The following is a 17,494-nucleotide window of genomic DNA, read 5'->3' as shown; positions in this document are numbered from 1 at the left end:
TGCATCTGACGTGGCAGACCACATAGGAACAGGTTGTGTCTTTTGATGTGAAGTCCACTTGTCTACCATTGAACAAAATATCTTGTCAGGATAGACTCATCTCTAACACTGTTACACTGGTCTTGGCATTACAATATGAGAACAACAAACGCAAGTACAGGAGTAAGTAATTGTTCTTTTAATTTCTGGCTAGTAAAGCAACTGCATGGAACATTTAGTTTCATTTGTTTGATGGAATGTATTTTTTTTAGAAAGTAAATTCTAGAAAAAGTTAATTTCAGGAAAGTTAATTTTAGAAAAGTATTTTTTGATATTTGGTAGTGTAATGAAAAATAAATTGGAAAACACTTTTCAGTGTTTGGTTATGTCATGGAAAATGAGCTGGAAAATAACTTATTAATATTTTATTTTTCTCAAGTTTATTAAAATAATGAGGAACAAATCTTACAAATTAAAAAGTTGAATGAGAATGAAATAAAAAAAAATATAATTTTATAAATTATCTCAAATAAAATAAATAATAATCAAAATAATAGAGATCAAATCTAAAAAAATTAAAAAAAAATAAAAGGTGAAGAAATTAAAATAATAATAATTAAAATTTCATAAATTATTTCAAATAAAATAAGTAAAAATCAAAAGAATGAGGACCAAATTTGATAAATAAAAAAATTCAATAAAAAAATGATAAGGAAAAAGCAAATAGCAATTATAAAAATAAAGACCAAAATTAATATAAAAATTAAATTTTAAGCGATGGAATTGAAAAATAAATATTCAAAACAAATTATATATAGCAATCAAAAGTTTGAGGATCAAATTTGATATAATCAGCAAATAATGACATTTTTAAATTTTTCACAACTTCCAGAAAGTGTTTTCCGTCCAAATTTTTCAGGAAAACACTTTCCTGAAAACCAAGCCAAATTTTCCTTTGACTGGAAGTGTTTTCCGTTGACCAACTTTTCCAATGGCAAACAAATACAGAAAAGTTTGGAAAATGGTTTTCCGAAAACCACTTTCAGAAAAACAAACACAACCAAAAGAAAAAACACTTTCTTAGAAACTAAACCAAATTTTTCTTTGATTGGAAAGTGTTTTTCGTTAATCGGAAAGTATTTTTTGTTGATTAACTTTTCTAATGACAAACAAACAAGAAAAAATTTAAAAAGTAAATTTTAAGAAACAAACATGTCCTTAATCTCACCTCTGTTTTTTTCCTTTCCACGTCCCTTCTCCTTTCTTTTTGGTTCCTTGATGTTTTTTTGTCCATTTCACGCTCCTTCTCCTTTCTTCTTCTTCGAGTATTCTCAACGAAACCTTCAATATATATATAATGGTCATCATTCCACCATTCTTGTCCTTCTAGTGCATAAATTATTTCTGTTTCTTGGGAACAGATCATTTTAGAGATCTTTAATTACTTGGTGAATAATTGAAAAGGATAAAAAACTATTGTCAATGTGAGAATGAAACAATGTCAAACTTGCTAGGCTATATAGGTAGTATTTAAAAAGTGTTTAGCCCTTCTTTTTAATTAATTAATTAGTCCACCAAAGTAGTAGATCATGAGAAGAGCATAGCCAGTTTTAAAGATTTATTCGCATCAAATATGGCTTGGTAATATAGATATCGATCAAATTCTAATTTTCACTTGGCCTAGTTCTCGGATGCAACTAAATGCTAATACGGCATAGCAATTACTTTGCATTGATTCATAATTCTCAGGCTATCTGGAGAAGAAGTATATTCGGGCTGTGATAACAAGTGATTTTAAATAATCGAATATAAGTATGTTATAACTAGATGAGAATCTATTTTAAATAAATTACATAAATAATCTAGTAAATGCATTTATAGATCAATGTGACAGGTATAAGCTCAAGAGAAAGTTTGTTTACTTTCTTTCTTTGTAGTTTTCATTCAATTAGGTGAGCACTAGGTTGTTAGATAATTTGAATAGGCTACTTAAAAAAGAAAAAAAAAACTAAATAAACTCAGGTGAACCTTCTAAACCTAGCCAAATCTAAAAAACCATATAGATTAAAAAATGATAAGAGTGAAATAAATTTTTTTTTGTAAATAGCTAACCCAATAGAATCAAACCAAAAAAATATCAAAACAAAAGTTAAAAAAAATAAAGGATAAAAAATAATAATAAAAACATCAATTTAGAAAAGGGGGGAAAACATGGCAAATTCGAAAAACTTTTTAAACCTAGTATAATCTCTAAAAATCGCATCCCGTAAAATCTTTGACTCTGATTCAATCAAGAAGCATAATTCTCAATCAATTTAATTCTCAAATAAAATAAATAGCAATTAAAAAAAAGATCAAATTTTAAAGATTAAAAAAATTATAAAAGGCGGAATTGGAAAACATATGGAAAAAAGAAGCGAACTCGAACATACATCCTAAACTTGGTCAAATCTAAAAAAGCTCGCAACTCCTAAAACCCTGGATCCAAGTCCATTCAAGAAGTTTATTGTGAGCGAAATTTAAAATATAAATTTTAAAAACTTGTCAAAAAAATCAGCAATCAAAAGAAAAGAGTTTAAATTTGATAGGAAAGAAAATAAAGAAGGATGAAATCATAAAATAAAATCAATTTAAAAAATAATCCCAAATAAAAACTTATCAAGGCCAAAAAAATAGCAATCATGAGAACATGAATTAAACTTGATAGGAAAAAAAAGCTAAGAATGGTGAAATCGCATAACAAAATCAATTTAAAAAATGACTCAAAACAAAAAATAAATAGCAATCAAAAAAATAAAAATCAAATTTAAAAGATTAAAAAATATGATAGGGGTGAAATTAAAAAAGACACACCAATTTTATAGATCATACAAGATAAAAAAATATATAATAAAAAAAATCAAATCTAAAGAACCAACAAATTAAATGGTTGTTCTTGAATTTTGTAGTGCTTGTCATGAAAATCTTGATGGAAAAAAAACAGAAAAAAGAAAAAGAGAAATAATCAAACAGGTGTGAATGATGGCACACCCATCACCTTCTGGGGTTGAAGATATCAAGACCTTCCAAACACCATCTTTCAAGACTGTATTTGATGGCTAAATAACCCCTCACGCATCACCAGAACAACACCCTGTGACCCTTGAAATCCTTTTTTATTACATGCCTACTTGCAGGGACAGATAAAGAAAACAAAAGGTTGGGAGTCACTCGTAAAAAGACGCAAGGTCTTGAAGTACAGAATTTGTCCTGGTCCTGCATGACATGAATTGTAGCAATAACCATCAGATTGAGAGAACCAGCAAGTTTCGGAGACAATCAGAGAAAAAAACAGACTGCTCTTCTTATATGTTCTTGAACCTAATCATGCTTTGACACTGAATTACAGATCAGAAACATTTTCTAACTTCAAAGTTTCAGTACATTTCACCTTCAATCGTTGTCAGCTTTGCTCCAGCTCCTTGCACAGCAAATTAACAACTCATTGCAGATATCTCACAAAATAACAAGCAAAAGGTAAGCTCTGACTCGTTGAGCAAATAATTTGAGGATCATACTCTTGAGAGCCACGAGTCCCAATCCAACAGCAACAGCAACAGCGCTCGTAATCACATATTCTCGCAGAATTGAGTGGAGCTATCTCAACGTTTTCTTTTTCCTCCCTTTTTGTTGTCGCAGGAAAGGAGTCTTGTTTTGTAATTTGAGCATTTTGATAGTTTATAATATTATTTTTTGTGTAATTTTTTGAATGTTTTTAGATGAATCGGTTTGGTTTTTCTAGAAAATACGTTATTTTTTTAAAACAAAATTAATGAACAAAAAATGTGTTTTTCTAGGTAAGCATGAAATAAGATTTTAAAAATCAGAAAAACAAATTGTAAAAAAAACCGAGCCGAAATCTATAAACTCAAACCAATAATACCATAGCTAGAAACCTGAGCCCAATAGCACGCAAGTCATCAAGTCAGAGGCCCAGTTTGTCACTACATGTCATTTGCTCCATCTGAATGACATGTCCCCTGCTACAGCTACATTGTTTTGAAAAAGAAAATAAATAAATAAAGCATCTACCCTTATAAACCTCCATTTTTATAATAACGAAATCCATTTAAATTTATTTTAAAATTTTATTTTTTATGTTTTAGATTTAATCTCTTTTTCTTCCAAGAATTCTTCAATGAAAGTTCTAAAAAAGCCTGCTATACAAGCCTTCTCACATTACATAACAATAATAAAATTAAGATATTCGAGACTTAAACTTACTTTATTAAAATAAATTTTCCGTATCATCTTAATTTCTTCTATTTCATGATAAAAGTAAATCACATTTAAGTTTTTATTAAAGTAAATTGTAAATGATAATTTATGTTAGGTTTAGAAATATAATTGCCTTCTAAAAACAATCATATTCTTAAACAGATATTTAAATATTTATGATAATTTTTGTTTTTTTTTTCATTCATGAAGGAAAAATTATTTAGTTTGGCAAATAATTCATATTTTTTATATTGGATCTGATATATAATTACTTTTCAAACCTTAATTTAATATAAAAAAATTTTCTGAAAACTTTTTATTTATTTATTTTACAAATAAAAATATTTTTTAATCTATTTTTTAAAAAATTATAAAAATTATCATAATATCAAAAATATACCCTTAAAACTATTATAATATCAGACACATCTTTAAAAAATTATTTCAACAAATTAAGTATCTTTACAAATTATTTTTCTGTACTGGGCCTAAGAACGCCAAACAAGGAAAACCCAATCCTCAAAAACCTCCTAGGCTACAAAACAGAAAACCTCACCCGCGCGCCAAAACCCCATTTCCCGCGAAATCAAAAAAACCCGCCAAACACTCTCAGTGTCTCCAAACTAGACCTTTAAAAAACCCACATGAAAACCCTCCTCGACAGCAAAAATGGCGCTGAGAAGCAAGAGAAGTCAAGCTCCAAAGCCAATATCTAGATCCAAAGCTGCTGCTGCTGATTACAGTGATGTTTACTGTGAAAAATGTGGGTCAGGAGAGTCACCAGGAGAGCTACTTCTTTGTGATAAATGTGATAAAGGGTTTCATTTGTTTTGCTTGAGACCTATTCTTGTTGCTGTTCCTAAAGGGTCTTGGTTTTGTCCTTCTTGTTCCAAGCAAAAGATGCCCAATTGTAAGTTCATTCCTTTTTTTAAAAAAAAGTGTCCTTTTTTAGCTTTTTTATGGGGTTTTGTTGTTGATTTTTTGGTTTTGTGAAATGAGGTTGGTGGATTTTGTGATTTAAACTTAATTTTTAAGGGATTTCATTTGTGGGGTTTTTCTGTGGAACTGGATTGAAAATTGTTAACTGGGAAGGAAAAGAAAAAAAAGGAATGATATAAAAAAATTAGGAAGTGAAAATTGCATTAGCAAATGTGTTGCATTTGATAATCTTGGAACTGTTAGTCTCTTAATAATATTAATTGCGAAAATTAATTTTTTTTCGTTGATTTTGTCTCAAATTATTGAATTTGTTTTTTTAATGAGCAGCATTTCCTCTTGTTCAAACGAAAATCATCGATTTCTTTCGCATTCAACGGTCTACAGAATCGATTCAGAAGCTAAGTCAAGGTAAACAAAAAATATGGGGTTTATGTGCTTTGTGTTTTGATTAATGGGATGGTGTTAGTTACCGTGTTTCCTGTCCTGTTTTTAGATATTCAGAAGAAGCGAAAGCGGTCTAGTAGTTTAGTGGTGTCGAAGAAGAGGAGGAAGCTGTTGCCATTTAGTCCGAGTGAAGATCCTGAAAGGAGACTAGAGCAAATGAGATCACTAGCAACAGCATTGACAGCCTCGGGGACGGAGTTCAGCAATGAACTAACTTACCGGCCAGGCATGGCACCGAGGTCTGTGAATCAGTCAGCTCTTGAGAAGGGAGGAATGCAGGTAAAAAATGGGAAAGCAATTGTTTTAAATTAAAACATAAAAAGAGAGACATATTTCAGTGCTTGCCTTGCCAATTCGTTAACATTAGGGACATGGGAGTGCAGTGGTTTTGATGTTTAAGTCTGATTTATGGCTTTAATATCACTTTGTATTGTATATTGCTTGCATTTGACAAGTGAAGCCCTGTTTTGAAATGTCAACGGTTGTGGTTATCTAGATTGTTGTGATGATTGCAGCTTTTTAAGGATGACTTTACTGGCTTCTAGTTACCTGTATCTGCTCTTCTGCAGCTGGGCTGAAATTACTATTTTATAGATTTGTAGGCGCACATGTATAAGAATTGGGCAATAGTATCAAGGATTTTCCTTTTTTTTCTACTTTAGAAGTATAGATTGAAGGGCGAGTAACTGTTTCTAATTTTGATTGATTTGTACTGTTGGCTAGTTGGCTGTTTAGTGATTCATAGAGTCCAGGTTTATTGAAATTCAAGTATGATTACTGTACAGGTCTTGTCAAAAGAAGATGCTGAAACCTTAAATTTGTGCAAAAGGATGATGAATAGAGGTGAATGGCCTCCTCTCATGGTTGTTTTTGATCCCAAGGAAGGGTATGTATATATAGTTTCCGACCTTTCAAGATTAAATATGTTTTGTTCTTGTTGTGGTTATTAAATTTGGATCAGTGGTTCAGTATACCTGTTTGGTTGTAACAGGTTCACAGTAAAGGCAGATAGATTCATAAAAGATTTAACGATTATAACTGAGTATGTTGGAGATGTTGATTACTTGAAGAACCGGGAAAATGATGATGGTGATAGCATGATGACATTGCTTCATGCTGATAATCCTTCACAAAGCCTTGTCATATGTCCTGACATGCGTGGGAATATAGCTCGATTTATCAATGGTATCAACAATCACACACAGTAAGTTCATCCTCAACATTAAACTTCTGCTTTATGCCATGGAAATAAAAGCCTCTGGCAAATCCTTTGGAATTAAAAATTGACGTTACAAGGTTAACCTGTAAGTTAGGCAGACTGCGTGGCATATGGACTTAATTTCTGATGCATTTGGCACATAGTGGTTATAACATTTTGCATCAATCCGCTTTGCATTTCACTTGATCGTATATCATGGCTGGAGGTGCCATGAGAGTGTAATCATAGAGAACACACAACATATAATTGAGTTAATTGTGAATGTCTCTCAACTCTAGCTCCTTCATTTTGCAAAACACTGAAATAAGTCAGGATAAATGCATGAACACAATGTCTTTCAAGTATGCCAGTTTAGTTTTTTTCCATAGGACATTCGCAATCTTGCAGGTGGCCTTTCTGTTGTAAGCAATCCATTCTTGCATTTTCCATTTAATTTTTGTCAGAATGGATTTTGAAAACAGTTATACCTTTGGTCCACTCTTATAAGAACCATATCCTTCGATGCAGAGAAGGGAGAAAGAAGCAGAATCTAAAATGTGTGAGGTATGATGTAAATGGTGAATGCCGGGTTTTGCTGATAGCCAACAGGGATATATCAAAGGGAGAGAGATTATATTATGACTACAACGGATATGAACATGAATACCCAACAGAGCATTTTGTTTAAATTCATTTCTATTTGATTTTGAAGTAAGTTAATAGTCATCGACTAACAAGCTAATCAGATGTTGTAGTCCTTCCATACATTAATGAATTATGTAATCATTGAAGAAAGAAATGTGAAAAGGTTCCAACTTTTGAAACAAGAATGTCTAAGCACTTGTACATTATTTTTGAAGTATCTATAGCAAGCAAGTCTTGCCTTGCCTGGAGTGAAAGACAGCTAGGGTGATGCTGCTATTACCATGAGACAGTTCTCTATGTAACATCATTCTTAAAAACAGGACACGAACAAATTGTTTCATCCGACAGGAGATTATTTTAGAAGGACAAACCTGAGATGCCATATAAAATATGAGTGCTGCAGATTACAACCTAACATATAACCAACCTGGGATGCCACCATGCTAATAACTAGAGACTGTTAAATCATTGGATTAAAAAGTCTTTTCAGAGCCTCCACAGCTAGTCTTTCAGAGCTGGTAACTACACATCTGACTCCCATAATGCTAATTCTGGCCTACTGCTTTGCACCTCTAATAAGCCTAGAACGTACTTCAAGGCCAAAAAGTTCAGCATTTCAAGAGTTGTATCTTTACCATGAGCCTATTGGCACCTCATACACAATCAATTCCCTCTCAACCAACCGACAGCAAAGTAGTTACCAGAAAACCTTCCATATGGAAATATTCGTACAGCGCTCACATTCAATGCGCTGCAATCAATATAATAATGGTGATTGACAGTGAAGTTCTTGTAATACTAGTACTAAGTTGTACAGAAGCAGCTAGCACTGTCAGTCCAGAACACAACATGTCCACACACTTTCCTGCAAAACCCAGTGAAATACACAACTCAAGAGTGATTCAAAATTAGGGTCTGCCATGATCATAGTAGCTGGCAAAAACTATTTCTTACGCAGAGAGAGGGTGGTAGGAAAAATGGGCAAGCCCCTCAGATTTGAACCGATGCACCCCCACAATTGTGGCCCTACACTCACACTACATCCAGAAAATATGTGAGACTGCATCAGATCATGGATCAGATGCACCCCCTCAATCGTGGTCCAATGAACCAAAAACTTGTACTTTTTCTCTGGGTGTTACTGTAAGGTATTGAGGTCAAGCCAAGCAAACATACATGTTACCAGAGATTCTCATCAGAACTCAGATCCCAAGAGAGGGCTTATAGGTTTACTGTCCTAACAGAAACGGTAGTGGTCATACATCCAATAAAGATAAATTGCTTGGCTAGCTGTCCATGATGGTCTACAGCGTCATATTTCTTTCTTTTTCAGCTAATTTTTCTAGTAGAACATGTTAAACAATATAGATCTACAGCAGTATTTTTTTCATTAGCCACACTTCCTTGACACCGTAGCAATTTCCCAATAATTTTTTGCAAGCTTTTAGGTCAGTATAATATGCTGTTGATCAAGCCATCATCCCCTTGCATAGATGGGGCTCAGCGGCTATTCTCCGTCTAGCTAGACTAGTACTAGTTGATAGTCAAGCTTTAACTATGTATGGTACTCAAGGATATGAAGACCAATAAATCTTGATCGCATCGCACCACAAATTAAAGTCTCAAGAAAAGAAGATGGGAAATTCAATTTGCGTTAATTAGAATATATTATAATCCTCTCAAAACATTACATCAGCTTGATTTAAGCTCGTAACTCATCTTTAGGAATCACTGTTTGATTCTTTAATTTGTAGCACATTTAGGCTTATATTTATAGCTATATAATCCTTTACCATGTAAACCTTCACGACGGAAATTACAAACAAGTTTTAACTTTGTAATATTTTTTTATTAATATAAATGTCCGAGCTAACTTGCTCATATTTTAACTAATCTCATAAATTCTAAAGTTAACAATTATATAATTTTCTAGTGGTCTTAAAGTCTATAAAACTCGAATTAGTAATATCTAGTGAACAAATTTAAAACTTGATTAGATAAATTATACTATTTAAAATTAAAATATAACAAGTTTAGCTAGACAATAGATAGTGTATTGATGTGATTTAAATTTATATCACGTGACTTTATCATGATTTGCCAATAACTAATTGATTTTAATACATGTCATTCGTATTCCCATGGGAGAAAAAACTTCTAAACAAGTTAATTATTCAAGATATTGATTTGATATATATATGAAAAAAGATGTAATATACGTAGAATCCATGAATTAAAAGTTAGAAATTATATTTTTTTTTATTAAACCAAAATTTTAACTCAATTTTATAATTATTAAGACTTTTCAAAAGTTAAAAGAAAAATTAATTTAATTTACAAAAGTCACACCAAATAGAATCATAGTCTATTGTGGTTATTCGTTATCTTGTGGTTTTCTTTTAAAAATAATTTATAAGACTAATTTAATTTTTTTAAAACAAATAAAGGTGCAAGAAAAAAATATAAATACATAAAAATAATATATAAGATAAGAGTACTGTCAAAGAAGCTTTTCACCTAAAAGTTTAAGTTATTAGATGATGTCTCAATAATAATTTTATATTATTTTCTAATATATTTTTTAAAGTAAAAACTCTTTAAACTTGAAACTTATACAGAGTTACATTATCTTGTATTTAATTTTTATTAATTAAAATAAAAGTTGTGAGATTTGAATTTATAACTACTTGGTTAATAAGATTTTAATACTATATTAAAAAAATATTTTCATTCAAAAACTTAAATTATTAAATAAAATCTTTAAAATAATTTTATATTACTCTGGATTAACCTTGTCCAACTCTCAGTTCACTGAATTTGTTATTGCCTTTCGGTTGCAAAGTGGAAAAAAAGAAGAGTAAAGTTTAAAGGCGTTGCCTGCCTATTGTTCATTAAAGATAGAACTGGGCAGGCAGTGGGTTCCCATAATAATAAGAATTATTCGGGGAAATGCAGCCATCAAAGACCCACCTCTCTAGCTTGTTTGGTGGAAAACTGTCTGCTGCACAACCCTTTACACTCAGATTTACGGATGATATTTTTCAAAAGTAATATTTTAATATATTATTTTTTAATATATTTCCTCAGATAAAATTTATTAAACTTTTTACTTAATTTTTATTAAATAAAATAAAAATAATAAATTCAAACTCTGACACTATAATTATTAATTATTAATTGGTTTAGTTTAGGCAAAATCAAGATTTTTCTCAACTAACCTCGAACCATCACCATGGACCAGCTCCAAATCTATATCTAAGGTTATGTTTGCTTAATATGTCAGGATAGAAAAAATAGATAAAAAGAATAAACATATTTTGGTTAAAAGAATAAGATAAGAATATAAAATAAATATATTTTTAAAATAGTTTTAGAGTGAATTTATCAAAATAAAAAAGCAAGAAAAGATGTTTTCTTTATCTTTATTGTTTTTATTTTTTTATTTTTAATCTCAAAACAAGAATCGAGGTCAGTACTATAGGAAATCACTTTCCATCTCAAGGGAGGTTATGCCCACACTAGACTCACATGCAAGCTATATATATATATATATATATATATATATATATATATATATATATATATATATATAAAATTAATGAGTTCATGACCACACCTTGCAATCTAACTTAATTTGTGCTGGAAGATGAACGAATTTAGAAATCAAAATGGCTTGTAGGCTTGGCTTCTAGCTTGTATGCCTGCCTCCTGGGAAGATCATAGATGCTATATATGATAGGTTTCTTGCAATTATAAAGAGATGTGTATGGCCAATCCATCTGTCATCTTGTTGCATCGATCGTGACATTAATTATGCTGACCACAAATGATAAGGATTTCTTGTTTTATTCCCAAATTAATTAATTAATTAATTATATATATATATTATATTATAATGTCATTAATTATGGGAAAACAGAAAACAAGCAGAGAAAATTTAGAAGAAAATAAATACAGGAGGGATAATTAAATATCCCTAATTAAAATTTTAAAATTCAAAACATATATGTGTAATTAATTTATACCACTCTCGTATCATTAATAATTAATAAGCTTAGCTAGCTTGGGTGTTCACATGAATTGACAAAATTAACTTTCACAATATGCATATTGAACACTCATGTATTATAATAAATAGGTTTATTTTTTACATTATCATTACTAGTTTGAGTTTAATTACATAAGTATGGTAAGGATGGTCCGAAAATCAAATCATAAGTTAATATTTGGTTAATATCTCAAGGTAAAATACGAGAAAAAAATAACATGTTTCATTGTATTTTTTGTTCTAAAAATACAAATATTTACTTTAAAACTATTCTAAAAATATATTTATTTTATTTTTTTATTTTTATCTTTATCCTTATTGCTTCAACTAAATATTTTTTTTATCTCTTTTTTTTTTATATATATATATATATATATATATATATATATATATATATATATCCCTTATATTCTTGGATATTAACCACAACCAACCTAAAGAAGTTTTTTATCCATGTTAAGTGTATGCAATTACTGATCGTGTTACAATCGTAATTAGAAAACAATTAATAGTAGACAATTGTAAATTATCATGATTAACAAACTATCATTCTAGAAGATTAAACATATTTAATGTTGCTAATCAAACGATTACTATCTATAAGAGCCAAATAATTAATAGTATCAAACATATATTAGGTAAGAGTACTTCAGTTGTCGGCCATAACACATTACTCCTGTTAATGAAGAGACTTGGAATCAAAATGATTGAGATTTACATTGTTAAAAAAAAAAAAAATCAACAAGGGCACCTGCTTATGTCTTTATTTAATCATGTCGGCGACCATAAATTAGCAAGTAACTTATTGAGGAGCCATTCATGTGGCCACATAACCTACATAAGTGACCTAATTTTACAAGGACAGTACAGAGAGCTAGAGGTGCATCCTCTCTACCCTGAAACCCCTAAAGCTCAAACCTCTAACCTTTCTAGCCAACTCTGTGGACGAAGCACCAAATTGAAGGGATAGAGTAAAAATAGAAATTAAATGGTTGACAAAACAAGAATTAATCCGTGTGATCAGACCCACGATCTCAAACCTTGGGATCTTCGTGTAATGTCAAAGATCAATTTTTTTAATCGAAGAAGAAACATTACAAGTCAACTATTAGGAGAATCTGGTGCTGTATCTCAACAACAAGAACAAACCACCCATGCAATACCATGAACTATATGGACAATATCGAGGCTACAATCTTGGGGTTGTGCGTGTGTTTTTCCCAGAGAATGATTTGTTGCTTAAGAAGAAGGCAAATAGATGAACTAAATCATGTCCACCTACAAGTAATGCCTTGGAGTTTTACAACTCATACTCATCATACATATGGATCATGGCATCTTGTTGTCCAAACTAAAGAAAAACAAAAAAGAAAAGAGAAATCCCATAATCCCAAATTTGGTTATTGTTAGCTTACCACTTGCTTACCCTAATATTTGTAGGTTGAACTTTTTATTAAAAAAAAATTAAAACAAAGTCATTTTAATGGACTTTAATTAACTTTCCTAACCCATATGAGTAATAAGTTGATCCGAGCTTAATGATTATGTTTATACTTTCAAGAATTTTTAACTTGTCAGGCAATGATTTGTCGAAATTCATTTTTTTTTTATAATGTCAATCCTTTCAAAAAAATCAAATCACTGAATTTTATAGGAAAAAACAACAAAAATAATGTTAATCACCGTATAAGAGAATTGTAAGCATACATCACCAAACGGGTTGACAATGTTAACTAGCAAATTAATAACATAAAAAAAGGGTAGAAAAACCATTATAATCAATTTATGGACGACAAGGCCTTTAGATTTTGCATATGGAGCTAATTATTGCAAGCCCCACTCAATTAAGCAATCAAACCTGGCTTGTGTATACCACGCATGAACACGTTTGTCTCTCATTGAGTATGACCTTGTGTACTTGCCAAAGCACAGAAATTTGTAAAAGAAAAGGTGGGTGTAGAATTATAAACATTGTATTATTACTTGTCTTAATACAAGGCAAACCTAATTAAGCAGCTTAACCTCAAACATAATCATTAATCTTTTTTTCACTTTAAAAGTATATATATAATATCAGTAATTTTGCTCAGCATAAACCCCAAGGAAAAGAGTAGGATGTGAGGAGTTTAATTCTGATAATCTTCACTAACTTTTTAAATTCGAGTCGTGAAATTAGTATTTAATAAATTTAATTTTTTAAATATATCAAACTAATATTATTAATACAAAGTTGTAATAAAATATATTTACTCCAATATTCATGTTAAACAACAAAACCAAAACAAGAAAACATACTTAATTTTGCCCAATGCATGTCTTGTCAAGCTTTAAACAAAGTAATAATAAATCAACCTCTCTTGTACATTAAAACAATGACCAAACTAATTTCCAGGGTACAATGATGTGGTCGATTGATCTCCAAAGTAGCAAGAGTTAAGAAAGAACAATCATGCTGAAGGTTGATCACCAAACCTTGAAGTAAATTGTTTGGTCACGGGGAAACAAGCATGAGTTTTGCCTTTTGACTTATTAGGGTTTTGTACTGCTCTAACGAGACATAAACCTATAAAAAGTCGACTTAATTAGCACCAACTTAACCTGTGATTTTGCTCTTGCAATTACCCTATAAAGTGTTTCTTTTAAAAATTAGCTAGCTAGGTACACCTTTTTAGCATGATCATTCATTCACTCTTTTACTAAATTTATTAAACCCGACAAAAGCTCAAATCGTGAGTGAAATGAATTAACCTGGTCGACGTGACATGCATAAATTTATTTTAATTTTTTAAAATAATATTATTTAACAAAAATAAACTGAATTTTAATTAAATTATAGATTAATCTATTTGATTAAGTATTTGTTTTTTTAACTTGGTTGAATTAGGTTTAATAACAATGATTCTTACCACGATAATTGGTATAAAATGCATCAGCACCTTCAGTTAAATTATTGGTGGAAAAGACCTCATATTAAAATCAATTTAATATTCAAACAGAATTATTTATTTCCATTGGATGGGGTCCCACATGGGATCCACACACCCAGCTACAAAAAAGTAATCACCTAGGTGAATAATTAATTATGAGAAGTTGATAAAATTATATGAACTAATTATTTGATTTCCTCTTTTTTCTTTCCTAATGATAGCAATTCACTTTTATTAGAGTTGAAAGGATAAAAAGACGACTCGAATCCACTTACAAGCTCACTGGTATTGGATTTTTTTTATACATAATTTTTATTTTTTCCAAATATTAAAAAAAAAGGAGAGATTTGGAATTAATCAACGAGACAATATCGTGGTAGCTATAAAATATTATAGCTATTTTAAATATTTCACCTTTGCATAATTGACAGGTTATGAGAATTTGTTCTTGATCACATATATATATATACCTCTTCAGAATCCAATAAATTATTATTAACAAACAAGCATGCATAATTTTTAAAGAAATGTGGGGTCCCAATTGGTGATGATCAAATATAAAAATTGAACACCTAAAATCATAATAGTAATAACTAGTTTATCTCTGGCAAAGAATTTCTTGTGTAAAGTAAAAAATAATAATATTTAAGACAACAGAATTTTTTGATATTGTAATTAAATTTGGTATAACAATTCAAATTTAAAATTTTTTAATTTTATTTTTTTAATTTTTAAATTAAATTGTGTAGAAATTAATCCGACACGACCCTAAAAATTAAGTATATCTCAAGAAAAAAAATTAAAGAAAAACAAATCAGGCTTTATCTAATCAACATACAATTAGAGTTATGAACTTTACTTTGTTGAATTATTTTTATTTTATTATATAATAAAAAAATATAATTTTTTATTATAAATAATTAAATATTAAATAATAAAATTAAATATCAACTTAATATAAAAAAATAAAAAAAATAGCATAACTAAAAAGTCAAATGGCTGCAAACTTGAACTCTCTTTTTTTTTTTTTTTTACTTTTTAGAAGAGATAAACAACTTGTTCGTTCATCTTTTTTATATATATATAAGAAAAAACAAACATATAGACAACAAGTTGCCGGCTGTCATCTATAGAATGAAAAAAAAAATCCATTATGAATCAAACTCTTTGTTGATCGGACAATAGGCAACAATAATTCAATGAAAGAACAAAACAACCTTATCAAACTCTTTAGCTTCTTGATTGCCATTAATAGGCAACAATAATTCTTTGTTGATCGGACAATCTAGCTACCATGAGAACAAAACAACCTAGACAACTTTTAATAAATCAATGAAAGAACAAAATTTCTATTTTTATTATTTATCATGCTTGTAAGCATTTTTATTTTACCATGAAAATTTTTCTTTTACTTTGACCTAAAATTCCCTATGATGTCAGTACTTCAAAAGAATATCAAATGCTCAAACACTTTATGGATAGAAAATATAAAATTTTCAAGTATTAATTCTTTGTTGATTTTTTTTAATTTTTTTTTATAAAATTATCTTAATCTCATGACTTGAATCAACTCGAATTAATATATCTTCTTCATAGAAAAAAAAAATCTTTAAACACTCCATCATGGTGATTCATTTTATCACAGTAGAGTCCAAGAAAAAATTCATACATATTATTAATATTTTTTTTCTAGTTTAACGTGGGTTTCTGGGTCAGCTTGTGCGCACCTCGACTAATCCTACGAGCCTTGAAGTTAACGACCATGTAAGTCTACAGTGGCCATCATATAAGTAACCACATGGCTCGAACCTTAAACTACGGAGAAAATAAATTTATTGGTCTCAAACTCTTATTACTGGATTACCATCTAGATAGTTACATTATTAATATTATTTGATCCTATGAGAAATGTCTCTATGTTGATTTGAATTCAACAAATATAAGTGACTTGTGTATACCATGCGTAAACACGTTTGTCTCTCATTGAGTATGACCTTGTGTACTTGCTACGCACACAAAGTTGTCAAAGAAAAGGTTGGTGTATAATTAGCTGGAACATTCTAGTATTAGTGTCTGCTTGTCTTAATATAAGGTAAACATAATCATTAATCTTTTTTTTCACTTCAAAAGTATATAATATCAATATATCAAGTGATTGATATCAATATATCAATCTTTTTTAAAGCGATTTTGCTTTGGCTTAGTCACCAATTATTTTTACGCTTGTAATTGTATTTGGATATATTTTAAAAGTGTATTTGATTTGAAAAATATTAAATTAATTTTTTTTAGTGTTTTTTGATAATTTTAATGTTAAAAATAAAAATATAAAAAAATAAAAAAATTAAATTATTTTGATATATTTTCAAGTGAAAAACATTTTAAAAAAGCATTTTGCATCACAATACTAATGAAATATGACTTACGAGGAGTTTTATTTTCTTGATTAACCTTTTAAATTAAAATTTTAAAATTAATATTTAGTAAAATTTATTTAAAAATATATCAAATTAATATAAAGAATACATTCTTATAATTGTTCAAATAAATCTAGTCTTGATTAATGTGAAAGTTGTTCTTAGATATCTCTAATCAAGTCATGTCAAAAAAAAAAAACTTTGGCCTCATGCATGTCATGTCCACCTTTCATAAAAATAACAATAAGTGAACGCCTTCTGTGCATTAAAACAATGACCAAACAAATTTCCAGATACAATGATGTGGAAACAAGCATGAAAAAGAACAATCATGCTGAAGGTTTATCAGCAAACATTCAAGTAAATTAGTGTTTGATCATTTGGAAACAAGCATTGCTTTTGCTTTTTAACTTTCTAGGGTTTTGTATTGCTCTAATGAAGACATAAACCTATAAAAGTCGACTTTATTAGTACCAACTTAACCTGTAATTGCTCTTACATTGAACCTAGCTATAAAGTACTGTTTGTTTTATTTAGCTGGGAAGCCTTTTTTAGCATGATCATTCATGTCCTTTTTTTTTATTTGTGTTTTTACTAGAGTTGTTAAACCTGGCAAAAGGTTGGAGTCACAAGCTCAATG

The 17,494-nt window shown here is 29.6% G+C and overlaps 1 protein-coding gene across 2 annotated transcripts; it reads left to right on the top strand.

Moving 5' to 3' along the window:
• Positions 1 to 4,818: 4,818 nt before the first annotated feature.
• On the top strand, positions 4,819 to 7,647 carry LOC133678926 (histone-lysine N-methyltransferase ATXR6-like). 2 transcript variants are annotated; one of them, XM_062101447.1, is made up of 6 exons: positions 4,819 to 5,146; positions 5,503 to 5,583; positions 5,669 to 5,898; positions 6,405 to 6,505; positions 6,611 to 6,823; positions 7,351 to 7,488. In XM_062101447.1, exons 1-6 carry the CDS (start codon positions 4,906 to 4,908, stop codon positions 7,385 to 7,387), a joined length of 903 nt encoding a protein of 300 aa, XP_061957431.1. In that variant the 5' UTR covers positions 4,819 to 4,905; the 3' UTR covers positions 7,388 to 7,488. The 2 variants fall into 2 exon arrangements, with proteins under 2 accessions (XP_061957431.1, XP_061957430.1); XM_062101446.1 differs by having other exon boundaries at positions 4,822 to 5,146; positions 7,346 to 7,647.
• The last annotated feature ends 9,847 nt before the right edge of the window (positions 7,648 to 17,494 follow it).

This window comes from Populus nigra, chromosome 18 (assembly GCF_951802175.1).
Source record: "Populus nigra chromosome 18, ddPopNigr1.1, whole genome shotgun sequence".
NCBI classification, from domain to species: Eukaryota; Viridiplantae; Streptophyta; class Magnoliopsida; order Malpighiales; family Salicaceae; genus Populus; species Populus nigra.
Note: the sequence above shows the minus strand (reverse complement) of the source record. Positions and strands in the feature narration are given on the sequence as shown.

Coding starts and splice junctions, on each gene's coding strand:
- LOC133678926 (XM_062101446.1), top strand. CDS start 4,906: ATGGCGCTGAGAAGCAAGAGAAGTCAAGCTCCAAAGCCAATATCTAGA. Junction 5,899..6,404: donor TTGAGAAGGGAGGAATGCAG/GTAAAAAATGGG, acceptor ATTACTGTACAG/GTCTTGTCAAAAGAAGATGC. Junction 6,506..6,610: donor GTTTTTGATCCCAAGGAAGG/GTATGTATATAT, acceptor TGGTTGTAACAG/GTTCACAGTAAAGGCAGATA.